This window comes from Salmo salar, chromosome ssa03, assembly GCF_905237065.1.
Source record: "Salmo salar chromosome ssa03, Ssal_v3.1, whole genome shotgun sequence".
Lineage (NCBI taxonomy): Eukaryota > Metazoa > Chordata > Actinopteri > Salmoniformes > Salmonidae > Salmo > Salmo salar.
The window spans coordinates 67,422,526-67,435,238 of record NC_059444.1 but is presented as its reverse complement, the minus strand read 5'-3'; the positions used below and the strand labels follow the sequence as shown (position 1 = coordinate 67,435,238).

Here is a 12,713-nt window from a genome sequence, read left to right as displayed (position 1 = left end):
CCTAGTCCAAGTTCTTTCTAAAATAGTTCAATCTGTGTGGTGTCCATCTGCTGTTTGAATTTCTTTCTTTAGTGTCTTGTCTGTTCCGAAACGATGCAAAACAGAGCTACAGCACAGAGAATAACGTGTTAGAATTTTTGTTTTCTTTTCTTCGCAATCTTTTCGTTCTTTTTCATGGCAGAAAAAAGTCAAGTGTGCTCAGTATGGGTGGGATTGGAAACAGGGATATTAAAAGGAGTGAGCCTATCCAAAAAACAGGCTTTCAACTTCTGTGAGATGAGCTGCCTGAGCCTGGACCAGGAAGTGTGTGTCCTAGGCTGGGGAGATCAACATGAGACTGAGGTACTGGTGGGGTCTGTGAATGGCACAGTGAAGACATTTAGCACAGAGAAGGGCATCTTCGCTGAGACCAGACAGTGTAGGGAGAGCACCCAGGGCAGGTTCACAGGACTTGCCGTCACAGACAGTGCTCTGATCACGTGTGTGGAGACAGGACTGCTGAGGATCTGGAAGGAGGGCAGCACAGACACAGTTGAGATAAATGCTGGGACGAATGTTTGTCAGATGCGACAGAATCCCTCGCAGCACAACCAAGTGGCCACAGGAGGGAAGGAGAATGGCCTAAAGGTCTGGGATCTGGAGAGTCCTGAAACACCCATTTTCACCTCCAAGAATGTACGTAATAACTGGCTGGACTTGTGTATGCCAGAGTGGGTTAGAGACATGGCCTTCATCCCAGACTTCGACAAGATCGTCACCTGAACAAGTCACCACCAGGTGCGAGTGTATGACCCAGCCTCTCCGCAGAGGCGTCCGGTTCTAGAGGCTCATTTTGGGGAGTACCCCCTCACAGCCCTCTCCCTCCCTGCCAACCAAGACAGTGTTGTAGTGGGCAACACACATGGAGAGCTCGCCATCTTAGATTTGCGGAAAGGTCTGGTGCGTGGGTGTTTGAAGGGGCTGGCAGGAGGAGTGCGGGAGCTGCAGTGCCACCCCTCTCCCTCTGGTGGCTTCCTGTGGTTTTGATCGCTTTCTGAGAGTACACAGCCTGGAGGACCGCTCCCTACAGCACAAGGTGTATCTGAAGTCACGATTCAACTATGTGCTTCTGTCCAGCAAAGATGTAGAGCTGAGCAGTTCAGCAGTAACCGGAGATGTGGAGGAAGTGAAAGAAGAGGAAGGTGAAGTGGATGAGGTGTGGGACACTATGGAGATGATAATAGACCAGGCTAAGAAGAGAGCAACAGAAGAAGAGGAAGCCATAGTTACAGGTGTAGAGAAGACTACGAAGAAAAGAAAAGTGGTCAAATGACCCGCAGTGGAGAGCTTAAGGAAAGGGCTGTGCTCTCTATGAGAAATGCAGAAGCTCTAGAGGTCTGCCAAAAGTCTGTGTTGCAGATGTACAGACTGTTTAATAGTTTTCCTATTAAAACTTAACCCACTCTGAAGTTGTTTGCATGCCCTTCTATACCAACTTCCTTGAAATGTAGCTAACATACATTTATTATTATTATTATTTTTGGAAACAAAAAAGTGTATTGAATGTACAATATACCCAGGGCTATTACAATATCTCATAAAACTCTGAACATGATTGGTTCTTGTAAGTGTGTGTGTGTGTGTGACAGCGAGAGTGCAACTCCCCTAATAAATGAAAAATGAAAAAAAACACAGCATAGAGTTGCTAAACCCAGAGGCGCAACATCGCGAGACTTCCGGGAACGCTTGCGAAACAGACAATCGACCAGGCAGGGGTTTGTGGTTTAAAAAGTCAATGAGAGAAGTGAAATCTAAAGACACAATGTAGATTCGAAGCAATGTCTTAAGTAGTTGAACATGTTATTACTCCAACCTCGTGAAAGTGACAAACTGACACGTTTTCATTTTCGTCAAAAAACTACTTTTAAGGAGTGCATTTGATTTTGACGGCCTGCACATGCGCATTTCGGCGCGAGACGACCGTTAGACTCGATGGCGTTTTCTACGCATGAGTTTAGCTAGCAAAGTCGCCATGACATCGCCTACGAGTGTGATCGGGGATTTCTATTGGAGAAGCAGTTTTAGCCTTTCTTCATACTGTACTGGTTTTGACCGCAGTGTGTAGTGACTGGACCGAGAATATGACACCTGTTGGCCAGGCAGACACAGACAGTTGGCAGCAAGTAGGCCTTAATAGCAGTAGGCCTAAATCGTCTGGACCTATTAAAAGTAAGGACAGACGCTAATGTTAGCTCGCTAGCTAAAATGGCGCTAGTTAGATAACTAATTTAACTATAACGTCTAAACATAGAGGGTTGACTAGCTAAGTTAGCTAACTACCAGTAGCAAGCGATCCATGGTCAGGTCACTCTAGCTAGGCTAATAGTTAGCTAGCCACGTTAGTTAGCTAACACTAGACAGTTCGAACTGATCGTTAATGTTAGTTATTAAAGGGAGAATCTGGGATTGGTACATCCATTTTTGTATCCATATTTTTAATTAGTGATACTATTAGATAGCTATTTACTCTTGAAGAATATAACTCATACATTTATCATGAGCTTAACATTAGTTAAACTTCTTTATCACATTCAAACCCAAAATTGTGTAAGCATTTATATTCTATTGTTTGTAAACAATGTACATTTAAACAAACTCTGTATAGCTTCAAAACATGGTTAACATTTGGATCTAATGGCTGGTCAGTCCTGGCATCCATAGCTCCATCTTTGAATTTGAGAGTAGTTACATTTCTTCAGTCCCATCTCTCAGCTGTTTACCAAAAATGTGTCTCATTAGCTAGTATTATTATAAGCCTATCCTGTTCTGTATAATTTTGTCATATATTTTCTCCTTTCATTATAGAAGGTCGAACTTGCAAAATGGCAAGACATGACAAACTGTACACATGGATGCGGTATTTGATGTTGCTGCTTTGTGTGATACTTGTTGTAAGTAGCTAAATGTTGCCTAGCTAGCAAACAAAGCCCAGTTGAACTGTGTCTGTGTTTGAAATGCAAATAATGAACATTCTTCTATAATCGATAATGTAAACTGTTCTTGGCTAGCTATAGAAATATAGTTGCCCTCTCATAAAACCGAGGTTTGTGAATGCATTGCAAAAGTTGAACACACAGAAGAAGACAGCAACTGCTGTTGTTGTCATTGTAATATTACCTAGCCTGAGAAATCCATCTGTCAAAACATAGAAGAAAAGAAAACAGGTCCATAACAACTCAAATGCAATTTATTAGCAGATGATAAAAAAAAATGAAAGAACACCACCATCCTTATCTCCCCTTCCCTCCAGATAAGTGGCTTTGTGCTGCTGGGGCTTGGCGCATGGATTAGATATGGAGCAGCTACGTTTGTGGATGTTCTGGGCCCCTACTCGTCTCAGCTCATCTACATCAGCTACATCTGTATTGGTATGGGCTCAGTGCTGTCTTTCACTGGTCTCATCGGCTGCTGTGGGGCTTGGAAAGAGAACCGCTTCTTTATCATACTGGTGAGAGACAACAGTTGTGCAGTCAATTTCAAGGCACCATGCAATAATTGTCTTACTGTGTTATACTACTGCAGAGTTGTAAATGTCCCACTCTTTTCCCCCTGCAAGCTTCAATAAGAGGCAACATTTTCACTATCTCTGCATTTTTTGTACCCTGAACAGTTTTTCTTCATCGTGACAATGCTATTTGTTGCTGAAATCATTGGGACTATTTTTGTCTTGACGTACCGGAATCTGGTAAGAATAAATGAACATGCTGGCATCTGTATCATCAAGTAGGCGAACCTATATCATAATTTAGAGCCCTGTAAATTATTTAATTATTTGTATGATATAGCCTAGCCAGGCTATGCCTTTCAATAAGCTGTGATGTCTGTATGTGACAGGTTAGCTTAGTGGTACGTGATGCAAGCAAGAATTCCCTGATGACTGCCTATATGGGCCCAGCGGCAACAGACCCAATCTCAACAGCATGGAACACAGTCATGGTTAAGGTGAGAAGCTCTAATGGGGAAAGGTCCAAATAGGCTTGGCTTTACTATTTGGTTCTTTTGACCACCAGAGCATCCCAGACAGTAGTTATTACAGCTAATGTTTTTGATGTCTTTATTGGTTTTTCATCTCTTAGTTCAAATGCTGTGGTTTTGAGAACTCGACTATAGATTTCAAGGGCTCTGTGTTCAGTACAACCACGGGTTTGAACTACCCTAAGACTTGCTGCGTGAACAAGACCCTTGCAGATTGTGACGGTATCACCATCACTCCAAGTCTGATCCAACCACAGGTAACCTAACCCAGTGCCTCACTACACTATGTTGTATAAGTCTGTGCTCTAATGCTGTAAAGCCTTAAGCCAAATGCCCCCTGTGTGTTTCCCCCAGAGCTGCTTTGGTAAGGTCATCACAGTGATCAGAGAGCAGAGTGTCATCCTGGGATCAGCAGCTGGCTGCATATGTATGATGGAGGTATGGTATGGGAGAATCTCAAATCGGTTTTGCTTGACTCCTCGCGTCGTCTCCTCCGTCCTCTCCTCACCTGATGAAAAGATGGCGCCGAAGAACATGACTGACGTTTTACATTCTCCCAACCAATTGTGCTATTTTGTTAGTTGTTTTGTGTAACTTATTTTTTTACTTATTGTGTACATAATGTTGCTGCTACCGTCTCTTATGACCGAAAATAACTTCTGGACATCAGAACAGCGATTACTCATCGCGGACTGGAAGTAACTTTTTCCTTTAACCTCTTACATCTAGATGTTCCGCTAGCGGAACACCGCTCCAATATCCAATGATAGGGCGTGGCGCGAATTACAAACACCTCAGAAATCCAAAAACTTCAATTTTTCAAACATATGACTATTTTACACAATTTTAAAGACAAGACTCTCCTTTATCTAACCACATTGTCCAATTTCAAAAAGGCTTTACAACGAAAGCAAAACATTAGATTATGTCAGGAGAGTACCCAGCCAGAAATAATCACACACCCATTTTTCAAGCTAACATATAATGTTACCAAAACCAAAACCACAGCTAAATGCAGCACTAACCTTTGATGATTTTCATCAGATGACACTCCTAGGACATTATGTTATACAATACATGCATGTTTTGTTCAATCAAGTTCATATTTATATCAAAAAACAGCTTTTTACATTAGCATGTGACGTTCAGAACTAGCATACCCACCGAAACTTCCAGTGAATTTACTAAATTACTCACGATAAACGTTCACAAAAAACATAACAATTATTTTAAGAATTATAGATACAGAACTCCTTTCGGTGAAAGCACATTTTGCAATATTCTGAGTAGATAGCCCGGCCATCATGGCTAGCTATTTTGACACCCACCAAGTTTGGCCCTCACCAAACTCAGATTTACTATAAGAAAAATTGGATTACCTTTGCTGTTCTTCGTCAGAATGCACTCCCAGGACTTCTAGTTTACACCCAATGTTGTTTTGGTTCCAAATAATCCATAGTTATATCCAAATAGCGGCGTTTTGTTCTTGCGTTCAAGACACTATCCGAAGGGTGACGCGCCGGCGCGTATCGTGACAAAAAATGTCAAAATATTCATTACCGTACTTCGAAGCATGTCAAACGCTTTTAAAATCAATTTTTATGCAGTTCTTCTCGTAAAATAGCGATAATATTCTGACCGGGAGACGTCGTTTTCGTTCAAAGACTGAAAATGTAAAATGGACTCTTCACGTGCATGCGCGCACCCGTTTCATTGTTCTCAGATCGACCACTATCCAAATGCGCTACTGTTTTTCAGCCAGGGACTGCAGAGTCATCATTCCCCGTTCTGGCGCCTTTTGATAGCCTATGGGAGCCTTAGAAAATGTCACGTTACAGCAGAGATCCTCTATTTTCCATAAAGAGGCTATAGAAGTCCAAGAAATGGTCAGAGAGGGCACTTCCTGTATGCAATCTTCTCAGATTTTGGCCTGCCATATGAGTTCTGTTATACTCACAGACACCATTCAAACAGTTTTAGAAACTTTAGGGTGTTTTCTATCCAAATCAAACAATTATATGCATATTCTAGTTTCTGGGCAGGAGTAATAACCAGATTAAATCGGGTACGTTTTTTATCCGGCCGTGAAAATACTGCCCCCTATCCTAAACAGGTTAACGAGTCCAACAAGAAGGATATCCTGCTTTCACTGGAACAGGCCCAGATCCCCGCCTTTTGTGTGAAGAAAAGACGAAGGAAAAGGGGCCGCAGATCGGGCAGCCTTCTGAGAATCCGTAGGCGAGCGAGTAAACTCCCACTGCCATCGGTTCATGCTAACGTGCAATCATTGGAAAATAAAATTGATGACCTACAATTAAGATGATCCCACCATCGGGACATTAAAAACTGTAACATCTTATGTTTCACCAAGACGTGGCTGAATGACGATACGGACAATATAGAGCTAGCGGGATTTTCCATGCACCGGCAGAACAGAGACGCTACCTCTGGTAAGAGAAGGGGTGGGGGTGTGTGTCTGTCAATAACAGCTGGTGCGCGATGTCTAATATTAAAGAAGTCTCGAGGTATTGCTCGCCTGAGGAAGAGCACCTTACCTTATTTATGATAAGCTGTAGACCACACTATCTACCAAGAAAGTTCTCATCTATATTATTCGTAGCCGTCTATTTACCACCACAGAACGAAGCTGGCACTAAGACCACTCTCAACCAACTCTATAAGGCCATAAGCAAAGAAGAAAATGCTCGCCCAGAAGCGGCGCTCCTAGTGGCCGGGGACTTTAATGCAGGCAAACTTAAATCAGTTTTACCAAATTTTTACCAGCATGTCACATGTGCAACCAGAAAAAGAAAATCCAAGACCACCTTTATTCCACACACAGAGATGCATACGAAGCTCTCCCTCGCCCTCCAATTGACAGATCTGACCATAATTCTGTCCTCCTGATTCCTGCTTACAAGCAAAAACTAAAGCAGGAAGTACCAGTGACTCGCTCAATACGGAAGTGGTCAGATGACACAGATGCGACACTACAGGACTGTTTTGCTAGCGCAGACTGGAATATGTTCTGGGATTCATCCAATGGCATTGAGGAGTACACCACTGTCGTGATGTTGTATTGATTAATGTGACAACTGCTGCTCGTTGAATGATTAAAAGTTTATAATTACGTGATTAAATGAATCGGGCAATTATTAACTCATTAACCTGGCGCACCATGTTAAAGTTTGGTTATATTTCCCAAATTAACTCAAAAAATATCAGTCGCATAATCCGGGAATCTGCACAATCCGAGTCTCACCAAATAAGTCCGTACCACACCAATTGAGTTGATTATTTATTTGCTAACAAGCTAAAATGATAATATAAGATACACATACACAAACACACAGTCTAGGCTATTGATTAGAACTTAGTACGATAAAACAGGTCTCTGCGTGGACCGGATTCCGACTTCTCAGATGACGGTCCGTCTTCGGTTACCGGGTGTAACTCTCTGTTTCTTCTCACGATGTCAGTGTCCTTTCTCTTAGTGGTCTGTTTCCTCACCCTTGCTCTGAAAAGTGGTTTTCGGAGGAGGGCTAATCATCCGTGTGGATGGTTCCAGCATGGGAAGGAAAACAGTGTAGACAGGGTGACCGGGTGGTCCTGCTTGAATTTACCCCGTTTAGATACAGCTACTCGTCCGTAACATAGGTTGTTAAAAGGTTCCTTTGTCTTCTTCAACTTTGTGTTGCGTTTTGGGTTTGCTGACCACTCAGACCTTGGCTGCAGCTATGTTAATTCTTAACTCATGTTTTATACCCTGGGGTCAGAAATGGGCGTTTCCGCCTTTAGGGCAATTCTCTGGGTGTACCAAGTTATGAGGCAAGGTCAGAATTTTACTCAGATCCAATTTAGACAACTAACTTCACATTTCATCTTTACAAAAACATTCTCTTTGATCTGGACATTTTCCACACAACGTACAATATGCAAACAGTATTAGGAAAACTCTCAAAGTTACAATGTTTTCGTTATACCGTCGTCCTTTAACTTTTAATAACATAACAAAAACAAGATTATTTTCATATTCCATCTATCGTCATTACCACCATTGTGGCTGACGAAACCTAATTGTCCCAAAGTCCATTTATTGCATGTTCTGAGGCTGGTTCTTCATAGTGACAGGATAAAGGAATTTTGTCTACTGCCTTAAGATTTACAATGGGCGTGAGGTGTCATAAAACCCCCCCATCTCCATACCTCTCGATCTCTTCCCCTCTGGTGGGTGTGAGAGATCTCTGTAGGATTGTGGTCCACGGTAACTTGACCCGAGCAGGCCAGTCATGACACCACCTCAGTCAATGGCTTCATCAATAAGTGCATTGACGACGTTGTCCCCACAGTGACTGTACGTACATATCCCAACCAGAAGCCATGGATTACAGGCAACATCTGCATTGAGCTAAAGGCTAGAGCTGTCGCTTTCAAGGAGCAGGAGACTAATCCAGACACTTATAAGAGATCACGCTATGCCCTCAGACGAACCATCAAACAAGCAAAGCGTCAATATAGGATTAAGATTGAGTCCTACTACACCGGCTCTGACGCTCGTCGGTTGTGGCAGGGCTTGAAAACTATTACGGACTACAAAGGGAAACCCAGACGCGAGTTGCCCTGTGATGCGAGCAGACGAGCTAAATGCCTTTTATGTTCGCTTCGAGGCAAGCAACACTGAAGCATGCACGAGAGCACCAGCTGTTCTGGATGACTGTGTGATAACGCTCTCGGTAGCCGATGGGAACAAAACCTTTGAACAGGTCAACATTCACAAAGCCGCTGGGCCAGACGGATTAACAGGACGTGTAATCAAAGCATGCGCGGACTAACTGTCAAGTGTTTTCACTGACATTTTCAACCTCTCCCTGACCGAGTCTGTAATACCTACATGTTTTGAGCAGACCACCATAGTCCCTGTGCCCAAGGAAGCAAAGGTAACCTGCCTAAATGATTACGGCCCCGTGGCACTCATGTCGGTAGCCATGAAATGCTTTGAAAGGCTGGCTGGTCACAGCATCCTCCCGGACACCCTAGACCCACTCCAATTCACATACCACCCCATACCGCCCCAACAGATCCACAGATGACCCTAACCCTAACGCTAAACCTTTTCCCCCTCATGAAACTGAAAAGATTTGGCATGGGTCCCCAGATCCTCAAAAGGTTCTACAGCTGCACCATCGAGAGCATCCTGACCGGTTGCATCACCGCCTGGTATGGCAACTGCTCGGCATCTGACCATAAGGCACTACAGAGGGTAGTGCAAACGGCCCAGTACATCACTGGGGCCAAGCTTCCTGCCATCCAGGACCTATATAATAGGCGGTGTCAGAGGAAAGCCTATAAAATTGTCAGAGACTCCAGTCACTCTGCTACTGCACGGCAAGCGGTACTGGAGCGCCAAGTCTAGGACCAAAAGGCTCCTCAACAGCTTCTACCCCCAAGCCATAAGACTGCTGAACAATTAATAAAATAGCCACCGGACAATTTACATTGACCTCCCTCCCTTTTGTACACTGCTGCTACTCGCTGTTTATTATCTATGCATAGTCACTTCACCCCCACCTACATGTACAATTTACCTCAATTAACCTGTACCCCCGCACACTGACTAGGTACCGGTGCCCCCTGTATATAGCCTCGTTATTGTTATTCTTATTGTGTTACTTTTTATTATGACTTTTTATTTTAGTCTACTTGGTAAGTATTTTCTTAACTCTTCTTGAACTGCACTGTTGGTTAAGGGCTTGTAAGTAAGCATTTCACGGTAAAGTCTACACTTGTTGTATTCGGCGCATGTGACAAAAAGATTGATTTGATTTTGATTTGACCTCTTTTAAAAAAATGTCAAAAGTAATCGAGGATAGAAGTCGAGGAGAGGAAACGTGTAAAAAAAAAGTGCTTGTATGAAGTGACTCTTTCTCCACTAGCTCAGAGAAGGAATCGCAAAATACATGTGTAAAAAGATTAGTAACGTATACTGCTCAAAAAAATAAAGGGAACACTTAAACAACACAATGTAACTCCAAGTCAATCACACTTCTGTGAAATCAAACTGTCCACTTAGGAAGCAACACTGATTGACAATACATTTCACATGCTGTTGTGCAAATGGAAGAGACAACAGGTGGAAATTATAGGGAATTAGCAAGACACCCCCAATAAAGGAGTGGTTCTGCAGGTGGTAATCACAGACCACTTCTCAGTTCCTATGCTTCCTGGCTGATGTTTTGGTCACTTTTGAATGCTGGCGGTGCTTTCACTCTAGTGGTAGCATGAGACGGAGTCTACAACCCACACAAGTGGCTCAGGTAGTGCAGCTCATCCAGGATGGCACATCAATGTGAGCTGTGGCAAGAAGGTTTGCTGTGTCTGTCAGCGTAGTGTCCAGAGCATGGAGGCGCTACCAGGAGACAGGCCAGTACATCAGGAGACGTGGAGGAGGCCGTAGGAGGGCAACAACCCAGCAGCAGGACCGCTACCTCCGCCTTTGTGCAAGGAGGAGCAGGAGGAGCACTGCCAGAGCCCTGCAAAATGACCTCCAGCAGGCCACAAATGTGCATGTGTCTGCTCAAACGGTCAGAAACAGACTCCATGAGGGTGGTATGAGGGCCCGACGTCCACAGGTGGGGGTTGTGCTTACAGCCCAACACCGTGCAGGACGTTTGGCATTTGCCAGAGAACACCAAGGTTGGCAAATTCGCCACTGGCGCCCTGTGCTCTTCACAGATGAAAGCAGGTTCACACTGAGCATATATGACAGACGTGACAGTCTGGAGACGCCGTGGAGAACGTTCTGCTGCCTGCAACATCCTCCAGCATGACCAGTTTGGCGGTGGGTCAGTCATGGTGTGGGGTGGCATTTCTTTGGGGGGCCGCACAGCCCTCCATGTGCTCGCCAGAGGTAGCCTGACTGCCATTAGGTACCGAGATGAGATCCTCAGACCCCTTGTGAGACCATATGCTGGTGCGGTTGGCCCTGGGTTCCTCCTAATGCAAGACAATGCTAGACCTCATGTGGCTGGAGTGTGTCAGCAGTTCCTGCAAGAGGAAGGCATTGATGCTATGGACTGGCCCGCCCGTTCCCCAGACCTGAATCCAATTGAGCACATCTGGGACATCATGTCTCGCTCCATCCACCAACGCCACGTTGCACCACAGACTGTCCAGGAGTTGGCGGATGCTTTAGTCCAGGTCTGGGAGGAGATCCCTCAAGAGACCATTCGCCACCTCATCAGGAGCATGCCCAGGCGTTGTAGGGAGGTCATACAGGCACGTGGAGGCCATACACACTACTGAGCCTCATTTTGACTTGTTTTAAGGACATTACATCAAAGTTGGATCAGCCTGTAGTGTGGTTTTCCACTTTAATTTTGAGTGTGACTCCAAATCCAGACCTCCATGGGTTGATAAATTAGATTTCCATTGATTATTTTTGTGTGATTTTGTTGTCAGCACATTCAACTATGTAAAGAAAAAAGTATTTAATAAGATTATTTCATTCATTCAGATCTAGGATGTGTTATTTTAGTGTTCCCTTTATTTTTTTGAGCAGTGTATAATTTTAAAATCTGTGCATGCTTTTCTCCTGAGTAAACAGCTGATTCAAAGGGGGAGTGGCAGATTTCAAAACACTTTGCAGAGGATGCACTTCAGTATCCTTTGCCGAACAAAGTAATTGAGGAAGGGAGCAAACTCCTCTGTTCGCTTACTAACGAATTTCAACTGTCCTTAACCACTTATTGGTTTCCGGGTCACGGAGGAAAGGAGGAAGAGGAGTTGAGGAGTGGACTTTTGCCCAATTGAGAATCTCCCTATGAGTTACACTGCTCCCTCAAGTTCTTCTGGAGAACTTTAACCTCTCTCAGACCCAAGGACTATTGCTGAAAAGAACTGCACTTTTTAAAGCATAGTAATGCTTTTTCTACAGTAACTCACCATTAGGACCTAAAGAGTATTCTTAGTTTGATAACTATCTATTCTATAGCAATTGGTTGCTGAATAGATAATGTTGCTTGGCTTCAAGTCATTGTTTTCCTGTCCTCTCCTCTTTTCAGTTATCCTCCATGATCCTTGCCATGGTTTTGTTTGTGAAGTTGGGGCTCATGAGGCATCCATGGTGAAGCCAAAGGGTCCGTCCACACCTGGAGGACATCAACAATCCCCACAGGCAACAATAAAGTTCTGCTAAATGATAAAAGTTAGTGTTTTCCTTAGTTGAAATCGTATCTGTTATTTTGGTTATATTAAAAGTTGAATATATTATTTTTTAAAGCTATGTACTTTTTTTCACTGGGAAGGGAAAAGCTAGTCAGTTGTACAACTGAATTCATTCAACCGAAATGTGTCTTCCTCATTTAACTCAACCCCTCTGAATCAGAGAGGTGCAGTGGGGCTGCCTTAATTGATGTCATCGGCACCCAGGGAGCAGAGTGTTGGGGGTTAACTGCCTTGCTCAAGGGGGAAAAAAATGAAGATCTTTACTCTTTGCCATCTCAGGGATTCGAACCAGTGACCTTTCAGTTACTGGCCCAATGCTCTTAACTGCTAAGCTACCTGCCGGCCCGATGTTATGTTCAATTCCAACAGAATATGTAATCTGCAATCGTCTCAGTTTAATTTTAGTGCTCACAATTTTGACAATAGCGCCCTCGTGTGAAATGATTAATTAGTGAAGTGTAGAGAGAAGACATTTT

The 12,713-nt window shown here is 43.7% G+C and overlaps 1 protein-coding gene and 1 pseudogene across 1 annotated transcript; both read left to right on the top strand.

The window, feature by feature from the left end:
* Window positions 1–34: 34 nt before the first annotated feature.
* Window positions 35–1,423, top strand: LOC106601374 (WD repeat-containing protein 74-like; annotated as a pseudogene).
* A 541-nt stretch (window positions 1,424–1,964) lies between these two features.
* tsn16 (Tetraspanin-16) lies at window positions 1,965–12,288 on the top strand. Its single transcript, NM_001140911.1, is given in 8 exon segments — window positions 1,965–2,208; window positions 2,845–2,930; window positions 3,290–3,487; window positions 3,650–3,724; window positions 3,874–3,981; window positions 4,116–4,271; window positions 4,369–4,452; window positions 12,075–12,288. Coding segments are annotated over 8 exon segments (861 nt in total). The 5' UTR covers window positions 1,965–2,120; the 3' UTR covers window positions 12,141–12,288.
* The last annotated feature ends 425 nt before the right edge of the window (window positions 12,289–12,713 follow it).